Source organism: Mus musculus, chromosome 4 (genome assembly GCF_000001635.26).
Source record: "Mus musculus strain C57BL/6J chromosome 4, GRCm38.p6 C57BL/6J".
Lineage (NCBI taxonomy): Eukaryota > Metazoa > Chordata > Mammalia > Rodentia > Muridae > Mus > Mus musculus.
This window is the reverse complement of record NC_000070.6, coordinates 86879847-86892174: the sequence shown is the minus strand read 5'-3', so window position 1 is coordinate 86892174 and position 12328 is coordinate 86879847. Positions and strand designations below refer to the sequence as shown.

The following is a 12328-nucleotide window of genomic DNA, read 5'->3' as shown; positions in this document are numbered from 1 at the left end:
GGAGCCAGGCAGTGGTGGCATATGCCTTTAATCCCAGCACTTGGGAGGCAGAGGCAGATAGAAACCCTGTCTCGAAAAAACAAACAAAAAAAAAAAAAACAAAAACAAAAAAAAAAAAGAAAAAAGAAAAGAAAAGAAAATAGGAAAAGAAAGAAATTCTGAAGGCTGGCCTGCTGCAGAACAGCCACCTACTATAATCCCCAGAAGTCCCCATGAATGCCTGGCATTCTTGCCTTCAGTCACTGGGAAGCTAAAGACGGGCAGACGAGGATGAGCCTCTTGCCTGCTCTTCCTTGACGTGTGTTGTTCAAGTTCTCCCTTGCTCTGTCCCATGTATCTCAGAAACCCCAGGCAAAGGTGTTTACTGTGTGCCACATGGAGCCTTGCGCGCTGAGGTACAACATCAACCATGTTGCTCAGCAAAGTGTGTGCCCCGGGGAAGTTCACAGATCTGGAATTAGCATGCCAAGTCATCCAGGTCCTAAGCACCAACAGCAGGAAACCAACCCCATCTCCAGTCAGGAGACAGGACATGTGGTTCTCAGCCACCAAATGACTCTCAGTGCTCACTCACATGCCCCAAGTTCCTTAGATTAACACTTCTCAGGGCTATGATGGACAGTCCCAAGTAATCCCCAACATCGCACCTCACACTGTTTTCATTATTAAGCCGATAGATTTCAATCACCAACATCCACTCCCCACACCCCTTTCTCCTGTTTAAACCTTCCCCACTTCTACTCTGTGAAGTGAGGGAAGAAAAATGGTGTCTGTACTTAATTGAATAAAAACTGCTTCTTGGAATCTCAACCCAGGATTTCAGGAGGCCACAAAAAGAAAATCTTGGCTCTCATTTCTTCAGTTTCTCACTCAGATCCCAACCAAGATCTGAAAGAGGAGTTCTGAGAGAAAAGTGGCTCGTTGGTGCAGAAACCAACACGCACCAGAATGTGTAAGGAGCTCATGAAGCTCTGAGTGTGTGTTTATTGATGACTTAAGCATGGTCAAGTTAAAGACCACAGTACCTCCGCCTCATAGGAGTGGCAAAGCCTTCCCACGTCTGTGTGTGGACATTAGCAGTATGTGCGGCAGATGTCCACAGAGGCTTCCTCGTCTCTATAATTACAGCCCGAGACTGATCCTGTACAAGGACCTCCTGCCAAGATTAACTAAACCTGCCTCCTGCTTCAGCTGTATACAGTAAGCCTGCCTCCTGCTTCAGCTGTATACAGTAACCCCGCCTCCTGCTTTAGCTGTATACAGTAAGCCTGCCTCCTGCTTCAGCTGTATACAGTAACCCTGCCTCCTGCTTCAGCTGTATACAGTAACCCTGCCTCCTGCTTCAGCTGTATACAGTAAGCCTGCCTCCTGCTTCAGCTGTATACAGTAACCCCGCCTCCTGCTTTAGCTGTATACAGTAAGCCTGCCTCCTGCTTTAGCTGTATACAGTAAACCTGCCTCCTGCTTCAGCTGTATACAGTAAGCCTGCCTCCTGCTTCAGCTGTATACAGTAAGCCTGCCTCCTGCTTCAGCTGTATACAGTAAGCCTGCCTCCTGCTTTAGCTGTATACAGTAACCCCGCCTCCTGCTCCAGCTGTATACAGTAACCCCGCCTCCTGCTCCAGCTGTATACAGTAACCCCGCCTCCTGCTCCAGCTGTATACAGTAAGCCTGCCTCCTGCTTCAGCTGTATACAGTAACCCTGCCTCCTGCTTCAGCTGTATACAGTAACCCTGCCTCCTGCTTCAGCTGTATACAGTAACCCTGCCTCCTGCTTCAGCTGTATACAGTAACCCTGCCTCCTGCTTCAGCTGTATACAGTAACCCTGCCTCCTGCTTCAGCTGTATACAGTAACCCTGCCTCCTGCTTCAGCTGTATACAGTAACCCTGCCTCCTGCTTCAGCTGTATACAGTAACCCCGCCTCCTGCTTCAGCTGTATACAGTAACCCCGCCTCCTGCTTCAGCTGTATACAGTAACCCCGCCTCCTGCTTCAGCTGTATACAGTAACCCCGCCTCCTGCTTCAGCTGTATACAGTAACCCTGCCTCCTGCTTCAGCTGTATACAGTAACCCTGCCTCCTGCTTCAGCTGTATACAGTAACCCCGCCTCCTGCTTCAGCTGTATACAGTAACCCCGCCTCCTGCTTCAGCTGTATACAGTAACCCCGCCTCCTGCTTCAGCTGTATACAGTAACCCCGCCTCCTGCTTCAGCTGTATACAGTAACCCTGCCTCCTGCTTTAGCTGTATATAGTAACCCTGCCTCCTGCTTTAGCTGTATATAGTAACCCTGCCTCCTGCTTTAGCTGTATACAGTAACCCTGCTTCATCTGTTCAGCTGTATACAGTAACCCTGCCTCTTGCTCCAGCTGTATACAGTAACTCTGCCTCCTGCTTTAGCTGTATACAGTAACCCTGACTCATCTATTCAGATGCATACAAGAAAAAGGCACTGAATTTCCAAGTTGCCTCTACTATTGGTGTACTCCATCAGACCCATGGCCACTGGATCCCAGCCTTTCTGTCTGTGTGCCTGTCATTTCTTTATACCCTTATTGCACCAGTTAGGTCAATCCCTAAGCCTTGCAGACTTGCAACACTAGAGGTGACTGGTGGCCACCCTAGGAACTGATAGGTAGAGTTAAAAGTCATCACCTGCACAACCACCTTGTGACCTTGCCTCGTGCCCTTGGTCCCTAACCCTGCACTTATGTGACTTCTCCTGAGATGAACCAAGTTTTATCCTGTGGTCACCAGAGCAACCTGGACACGTTGTAAAGCGCATTTCTGGGGCTGGACATGTAGTTGAGTGACAGAGCATAAGTAAAGAACTGAGTTCGATTCCCAGGAACAGACAGACAGACAGAGACAGAAAGAAGGTAAGAAAGAAAAAAGGAATGGGGAGGTCTAAGAGCATATTTTCCTCTTTTAATTAGAAGGAAAAATAAAGGTCTATCAATTTGATTTTTCTTCTTTTTTTATAAATAACATTAATTTCTTTTTTTAAAAGATTTATTTATTTATATGCATACACGAGTAGCTGTCTTCAGACACACACCAGGAGAGTGCATCGGACCCAATTACAGATGGTTGTGAGCCACCATGTGGTTAATGGGAATTGAACTCAGGACCTCTAGAAGAACAGTCAGTGCTCTTAACCACTGAGCCATCTCTCCAGTCCTTAATAACAAATTTCTTGAGGATAATTCTAAATCTAGATAATACTCAGAAATAATTCTATTTTTTCTAAGAAGTCCTATTTTGAAGGATAAAGATTAATTCACTTAAAGAGTATTTTCTCTCTTTCCCAATTAAAGTTTAATCTTTCATATTAAAATTAACAGTGCTCCTTGAATTTAAATAACATCAGCTAGTTTAGATTAATGATAAGCATAGATATCTCTGGGCCTGGCATGGTGATGCATGCCTTTCATTCTAGCCCTCAGTAGGCTCTGTAGGTTCAAAGCCAGCTGGTCTACAAAGTGAGTTCCAGGCCAACCAAGACCTTGTCTGGAGGTCAGGGGTTGGGAGAGCTGATGGCAGCCAATGGTTGTTGTTTCCGGAGTACCAAAATGTTTGTACACATATGAAAACGCATATTGAGCAAGCCAGGCATAGCGGTACATGCTTGAAAGTCACACACATGTAGGAAGAAGAGGCAGGAAGATTCTATTCAGGTCTCAGCTCAGCTACCTAATGAGTTCTAGTCTAGCCAGGACTGCATGGAACCCTGACTCAAAACCAAACAAAACCAAACAAAACCAAACAAGTAAGATGGGAGAGCAGCTCTGTGGTCAGTAACGAGTGCATATTACTCTTACAAAGGAGATAAAGTCAGTACCCAGCCCCCACAGCAGGAAGTTCACAATCACCTGGAACTCCAGTTCTGGGGACGCTGACATCTCCTCCTGGACTCCATGTACAGCTGCATGCACACATGCACACTCCCCCACACAAGCATACACATAATTAAAAATGAAATGAATCTTTTTAAAAAGACAGTATCTGTCTGCTCTCCTTGAGAATCCAGTTCTGTTCTCGGCACTCATATGGCAGCTCACGGCCATCTGTAACTCCAGTTCCAGAGGTTCAAACGCCCTCTTCTGGCCTGTGAAGGTAATGCATGCTCATGGTACACAGACATGCACATAGGCAAAACACTCTTCCACATAAAGTCAAAGTAAATACAACTTTAATTTTTAAAAAATAATAATAAGGGGCTGGCGAGATGTCTCAGTGGGTAAGAGCACTGACTGCTCTTCCGAAGGTCCTGAGTTCAAATCCCAGCAACCACATGGTGGCTCACAACCATCCATAATGAGATCTGATGCCCTCTTCTGGTGCCTCTGAAAACAGCTATAGTGTACTTATTTATAATAATAATAAATCTTTAAATAATAATAATAAATATGTTTGTTTTATACATGGATACAAATCTGTGTGTATACAATCTATTTGATTGATCCTAAAAGTAGGACATCATACACACACACACAATTGTACCACGTGTTTTTTGTAGCCAGTATTTTCCATAAATAACCCTCCCATTCAGGCTTCATTTTTTTTCTATATTTACTTTATCTTTAACTGCACGTATGGGTGTGTGTGCGTGCATGCAGGTGCTCACGGAGGCCAGAGGTGTTAGGCTCGCAGAGCTGGAGTTCCAGGTGATTGTGAACAGCCTCACATGGATTGGCTTGCACTGGATGATATACGCTGGCAGGAAAAAGAGGACTCTGAAATACCATCCAAAAATGTCTCTCCCACTGGAAGTGTTTTCACCCAGATCAGATCTCTGAGCTTTTGTCCCTACCATGAGGTAAGTTCTTCTCCATGGATGTCCCCTTTTATTGCCAGCTCAGCTGTCCTGTCAGATCATGAAACTGGCAGACGATGAGCTAGCATCGGAGGAGTGCACCACCAGCTGAGCTCACTGGGGCAGTAACTTGCTTGACAAGTGTGTTACATTGATAACCACATCTAGCAAAAGTCTTTAGCACAAGCTTACCTGTCATTCCGAAAGATCTTTGGTAAATACCTCCTGGGAAACCACATGGCCAAAGCACACATCAGAACCCACAGAATGGCAAGTTCATCAAGCATCTGACCCAGGAAACTCAGCGTTGCATGGAAGTAGACAGATCCAATCCCTAGAAACAATCACAACCAAAATTTAAAAAAAAAAAAAAATGAATGCAGAACAGACTCGCGGCTTCAGGACAGCCCTTCTCTGGGAGCTGTCAGAATCACCAGATCACTCTCAAGAAAGAAAGAGAAAAAAGGAAGAAAGGAAGAGAGAGAGAGAGAGAGAGAGAGAGAGAGAGAGAGAGAGAGAGAGAGAGAGAAAGCATGCAGACCTAGAGACTAGAAAGAGGGTTTCAAGTTGGGCTCAAACGTCAGCACATTACTACAGTAAGAATTCCACAGCCAAGCACACTCTTTTTCCACCCTCTGAACCTCCACGATAACAGGCAGTAAATAAAACTCAGCGCTATCTCTCTGCTAAGAATTCCCAAACTGCCAGAAAGGAAATGGAAATCACACAAGTATTTCACAGAACAATGAGAGACCAAACGTCTAAATATTTTTCTTTAAGTCCTCTGGAGCCACATCTCATCAGACTTCAATTGTTTCAGAGGTTCTTCAGAAGTTCTCAGAAAACTACGCTGACGCTGACACTGGCACGCCACCAGCGGCTGCCCCACAGATGTTGAGATATGTGCTAGTTACAAGCAGCCTTGTTATCAAGCCGGCACTCAAGAGCCCTTTTGGTATCAGGGGATCAATGGCTAAGACGTCAGAGTGACTTTGGTTTACAAAACATTGTGTTCAAAAGGGACAGGAAACATGTGGGGTCCCGCTTCCTCCCTTTCAGTCCCGTTCCCACATGACTCCACTTACCCACTACAACTAGGAGCGTCCATATTAAGTAGATGCCGCTGTTGAAGCACGTTGCGTACTGGCGGAACAAGCACATGCAGATGGGAGGTAAAATGAAAAACAAGACGTTGCTGATCTGGAGGGGAGAGAAACGTGGAAAGATGAGTATTAAGTAAAAGCATAAAGAAGTCAAGCTGCTTGTTCCAGGTGTGTCCTTTGCAGAGCAGGGTGAACGTGACCATGCATCTTGTACAAGCTCTGCACTTTCTAAACTACAGCCGCACAGAGCAAGCGCAGGGCGGGTGTGGGGGGTTGGGTGGCACGACACGGATAACACTGAGACTTAGAACATCGTAAAGACCGCGGCCAAATGGGCTCCTTTGCTGCCTCTTTTGATCAACTGTAAGCAGCACCATCAAGGCTAGAGGTGTGTCTTGGTGATAGAGCCCTGGTCTAGCCTCAGACCCTGGAGTCAGTCCACGGCGGAGGAGAGCTACATGAACACTTTGATTTGTGAAAGTTCCCTAAACTCCTCTTCTGAATCAACAACTATTGCTTTCCGCACGAGCTTTGGCTACCCTGTCAGTTTTCTTATCCTAGTCAAAACCCTATTTTTATGAGAAAATCAAGTTTGCATGCTTCTTTCCAGTGTTTTGCCAGGCAGGGTGGTGTGGACTAGCCAAGCCAGCACTCAGACTGAGGCAGGAGGAGCAGGAGTTTGCGGATAGATTCAACCGCATAATGTGCCTGGGCAACATGAAACTGCCACTACCCCTACCCCCACCCTACCCCCATGGTCCAAAAACAAGAGAAAATAATTGCATTTTAACTTGCAAATCTTATTTGTACTTAAACCTAATTAGATCTCCAAGTTGAGTAACTCTTTAAAAAATAATTTTTTATATAATGATCTGAATATGTCATCACTAGTAAACTATTATTTGCTTAGGAAGATAGCTTGTACCTATATCTCAACTTCTTGTGAAGCTAAGGCTAAAGGACTGTGAATTTGATTAGTTGAATTTAGGTAACCAAAAATAAATGAATGAATAAACAAACAAACAAACAAACAAACCATGGGATGGAGAGATGGCTAAGCAATTGGTAGCACAGGCTACTTCCAGACCTGGGTTTGATTTCCAGAACCCATGTTAAAGTTCACAACCTTAACTCCAGTTCCAGGAGATCCGATGCCCTCTTCTGGCCTTCACAGGCAATGCACGTATGCAGTGCACAGCCGTACGTGCAGGCAAAACACCCATACATATAAAATAAAAATAAATAAAAAATTAAAAAACATCAGTAATTCAATAAAAGAAAAAGTAATATTAAAACATTTAAAAGAAAATATTTTATGATATTTAAATATAAAATGTATTTATTTATTTTTTAAGATTTATTCATTTATTATATGTAAGTACACTGTAGCTGTCTTCAGACACTCCAGAAGAGGGTGTCAGATCTCATTAAAAGATGGTTGTGAGCCACCATGTAGTTGCTGGGATTTGAACTCAGGACCTTCAGAAGAGCAGTGCTCTTAACTTCTGAGCCATCTCTCCAGCCCTAAAATATATTTAATATAAAATATTTTTACAATATTTTATTTTATCATGAAATATTATACATTCTTTGGTTCATAGTAAGCCTTTTTAAAAAAATATTTATTTTTTTGTTTATTTATTTATTTTATGTATATGAGTACACTGTAGCTGTCTTCAGACACACCAGAAGAGGGCATCAGATCCCATTACAGATGGTTGTGAGCCACCATATGCTTGCTAGGAATTGAACTTGGGACTTCTGAAAGAGCAGCTAGTGCTCTTAACCGCTGAGCCATCTCTCCAGCCTGACAGTAAGCCTTTTTAAACCCAATGTAAATTTCACACATAGAGCAAGTCTTAGTTTTTAGCCACATCCCCTGTGTTCAGAAGCCACGCTGTAAAGCACAGTTCTACCTCACTCTAAGCATTAAGAGCTAGGACTGTATCTCAGCTGTAGGGTGCTTGTCTAGCATCTGTGAGGCCCTGACTTCAATCAGCAGAATCAACACAAAAAGTAAAATAAAACAAATGAATAAATAAAGGAAGGAAGAAGGGGAGCCGGAGGGTGGAAAGACAGACAGAAAGGGCAGGAGGCAGCAGCAAAGGGGCCCTGCCCTCCTCACACAACAAATCTGCTGGCTCCTCGTCTTGCATATTCAGAACTGTCAGAACCTTCTCATGTCGTATATATCTGGTTTTAAGGTCATTTGTTATAGGTCAGAGGTAGAGCTGGCACAGGGGGGCTGGTGATTCTCCATTCAATAGTGGGCTTTTGAGGCGCTTCTTTCTCTTTCATTTTACACTCCTACCAACAGTGTACAAGGGTTCCAATCCTTGCCCAAATGTATTGTCCTCTATTGCTTGTTTTTAAAGCAAGGCCATCCTAGAAGGTATGCAGCGGTAGGGACAAGTGGCTCTCTAAGCGTCATCTCCAGTTGCTGAATGAGGAGCTCCTGGTCCAGGCCTGTGCATGCAGACTGTAAAGATAACATCTAAGTCTAAATGGGTTTTAACACTGGAGGTGAGGTAGGAGGCAGGCAAAGACTTCAGAAAAACAAGTGACTCAGCATCTAAGAACACATGTTGCTCCTGCCTAGACCAGGTTTGCCGCACCCACATCAGGGGGGCTCTCAGTAGCCTATAACTCCAGCTCCAAAGTATACCATGCCTCTAGCCTCAGAAGGCAACACACACATAAGAAAAAGAAGGCTAGAGAGATGGCCCAGTGGTTAAGAGCACTTGCTTCTTTTACAGAGAGAAGATCTCTCTGTTCAGGTCCCAGCAACCACGTGACAGTTCACAGCTACCTACAACTCCTGCTCCGAGGGATCCAACACCCTCTTCTGGATACCTCAAGCAGTAGACATGCATGTGGTTCACATATACACATGGAGACAAAACAAACACTCACACACACGATATAGAACAGATAAATCTTCAAAAATAATACTGGTAGAATAATAGTATCTATTTAAAAAATAAAAAGAGCCAGGCCTACTTGCTCTCTCACCTGTAAGCCCAGCCAATCTGGAAGTGAGAAAGGACGATCACAAATCCAAGGCCTTCCTAGGCTACACCTTGAGTTAACAGCCAGCCTGGACAACTTAGTGAGACCCTGTCTCAAAATTTAAAATTTTCTAAAGAGCAAGTCTGGCAAGATGCTCCATGGATAAAGGTACTCGCCACTAAGCCTGACAATCAGGATTCAATTCCTGGGTCCCATCAGGTGGAAGGGAGAATCAGCCCCCTTAAGTTGTCCTCTGACCTCTACATACATGCTACAGTAGACAAGCACTCACACACATACACACTCACTAAATTAAGCAATGAAAAACAAATAAATAAACAAAAGGAGGGCTGGGGATATACCTCAATGATAAAACACTCCCCTAGCAGGGGTGTGGCCCTGGGATCAATCCTTAGCACTGTCAAAAAATTTCAGGGATGAGTAGACAGGGAAAGTGTCTTAGGTTTTCTTTTGCTGTGATAAAGACCATGACCAAAGCAACTTGGGGAGGAAAGGCTTCGTTTCCTCTGAGACTTCCAAGAAACTGTCCATCACTGGAGTCAGGGTATGAACACAAGAGGGGAGGAGCTGATAAAGAGGCCATGGAAGAGTCTGCTCGCTGGCATGCTCACCCATTATTTGCCTTCTTATAGCACCCAGCATCACTAGCCCAAGGGGCCAGGCACTCCCACAGTGGGCTGGGCACTCCCACAGTGGGCTGGGCACTCCCACAGCAATCACTAATTAAAGAGATGCACTACAGACTTGACTACAAGCCAACCTCACAGGAACATTTTCCCAATTGAGAGTCCCACTTCCCAAGTAACTCTAGCTTTTGTCAAGTTGATGTAAAACTAGACAGTACAGTCAAGATGAAAACTCAAAAACAAGGACGAGAGGGCTTCCAAAAGAAAGGTGTGACTACTCCTGTTGGCTTATGTAGAAATGTGCCATGTGGGCACCTGAACCCAGATGAAGAGAGCCAGGCAGAAAGGCTTTCTTCAGACCTCAGAAACCACACTGGTAACATCACAATACAATGTGTCACAACAGGGGCTGGGGATATGGCTTAGTCAGTGAAGTGTTTGCCACACACACATGAGGACTTAAGTTTGGAGAGCCAGCCCTCCAGTACCCATGCACAAAGCTACATTTGATGTTTTAATGCGAGCGCTAGAGAGGTAGAGAGTGGATTTCCTAGGTTTGTTTGCAGGTGAGTCTAGACAAATGTGTGGGCTGTGCAGACAATGAGTAGAAAGGGATTAAGGACAGTGTCCAACTAAGGTGGAACGGGACAAGGATTTACTTATTGCATACACACAGATTTCTGTTCATGCTAGGAGTACAGCCATTTAAAGAACCAGTGAGCGATCCTTCAGGGTTAGGCTGGAAAGTCTTCCAAATCATTACTTGCTTTAAGGGGATATGAAGACCCAGAAAGACTCCAAAGCAGCAATGACCCAGAGCTAGCCAGTCAGCAGGCTCTCTCCACTGTCTCACCTAGGCTTCACCTCCAACTGGGCCATTCACATATGATACCTAAGAACTGTGAATGCCATCACACTGTGATGGGTTTTGTTTGTTGGGTTTTTTTTAGCTATTTTTTTCAGGGAAAAGAACAGCAACTTAGAGTCTCCTTTAGAGTGCTGGGAAACATAACACACTGGCGGGGGGGGGGGGGTACTTGCTTGTTTGTGGTAGGATCTCAAGTAGCTCAAGCTGGCCTTGAACTCACCAGGTAACCAAGGATGACCTTAAACTCCTGCCCTCTCACTTTCACCTACCAAGCACTGCAATTACAGGTACGTTACAACATGCCCAGAGCTATCCATCACGCATCTTAACCTTTACTCCAGTGTATCTTTGTCGACTGAACGCCAAGTACAACTATGATTGGCAAGCTCTCCATTACATGGCTCTGTAGATTCATATTCCCACAGGCAAGGAACACTGCTGACACACATAGACATGTTCATGTGATATTCATGAAGGCCTGAGTTCATTACTACACCTGTATTATTGTTTATTATTTGTTAAGCTTTTGAGAAGGGTTTCATAGTGTAGGTGTAGCCTGGGCTAGTCTGAAACCACAGCAATCTCCTGCTTCAGTCTTCTAAATGCTGGGATTAAAGGCATTTCCCACAATTCCACATTATTTTTAAGTTCACATATAAGCACCACTCCAAGCTCTATTTTGATATATACTCCAAACTAACATCAAAATCACATTTTTTAAACTTCTGAGCATATCTGCCAAGGCTTGATTGTTACGACTATTCCTTTTAAAGACATCAATATATGGAAAGGAAAAGCCCAAATTAGAGGGCGACCGTTCTCAAAACAAAAAGAGGAAGGAATACCAAAATAAATACGGAAAGACAAATGAGTTACGGCTGAAGACAGACTCAGTGGCTCCATCTCTACTGAGAAACGAGCTCTCCTTCAAGACGGTTTGGGTCTCTAAAGTGGTAGGACAGTTCAGACAAAGGGAGTTTGTTTTAAGTTCATTGCTGGGTTATCTATCCCTTGAAGATTTGATTTGCTCTCTCTCCACAGACATTTTTAAACCACAACTTCAAAATGCATTAATTGTTTCCTTTAAGAGCTCCTTATTCGGGGGATTCCTACCCAGCATTTGTTTCAAAATCATCCTAGGAACACACTGCTCTCACTTGTCCTGTGCGTTAGAGTGAGCCTTTCCCGTGGAATGGGGAGTCTGAACAGAAGGCATGAGTGGGGAGCTTGCTGAGCATAGGTTCAGGAGCAGCCCAGGATGCTAAGTGCATTCCCATTGTGTGCAGGATCCCTAGTCCTCCCCTGCACAGTCCCACTCCTGCCTGTGGGGACAAATATCCTGGTTTGCCAGAAACCCAGTGGGTCTTCCAGGGCACAGGACTTCCAGCTGTAAAAATCAAGAAAATTGGGCAGGAGAGATGTTTGATGTCACACCTAAGGACCTGAATTCTATCCCTAAACCCAAATGGTAGGAGAGAACTGACTCCCACAAGCTGCACTTAGACTTCCATAAGTACATAATCGCAGACACACACACACACACACACCAAACAAACAAATAAACAAACAAACAAGGGTGGAGATATAGCTCAGTGGTTAAGAGTGCTGATTGCTCTTGCAGAGGACTCAGGTTAGCTTCCCAACATAGCATTTCAGAACCCTTATAACTGTAATTCCAGGGGGATCTGATGCCCTCTTCTGGTCTCCATGGTCACTGCACACACATGTGTGCACACACATGTGTACACACACAGAAGCAAACATTCATACCCATAAAATAAAATGTGAAGAAATTAAAGTAAGCAAACAGAAATGTTTTTTAAAATAATTTAAAATTTCAAGCAAAATACTTAGGATAAGTTTATTCAGATACCTGCTTGCAAA

At 44.3% G+C, this 12328-nt stretch overlaps 1 protein-coding gene across 6 annotated transcripts in view; it reads right to left on the bottom strand.

Annotated features, from left to right (window-relative positions):
* Window positions 1-12328, bottom strand: part of Acer2 (alkaline ceramidase 2) — a 58177-nt gene that overhangs the window by 40350 nt on the left and 5499 nt on the right. For all 6 annotated transcript variants that reach the window (XM_006537878.4, XM_006537877.4, XM_011250012.3 and 3 more), the window contains exons 2-3: window positions 5903-6017; window positions 5010-5151 (exon numbers count right to left, since the gene is read on the bottom strand). In XM_006537878.4, the coding sequence (XP_006537941.1) occupies window positions 5010-5151; window positions 5903-6017 (257 nt within the window). The remainder of the gene's footprint in view (window positions 1-5009; window positions 5152-5902; window positions 6018-12328) is intronic.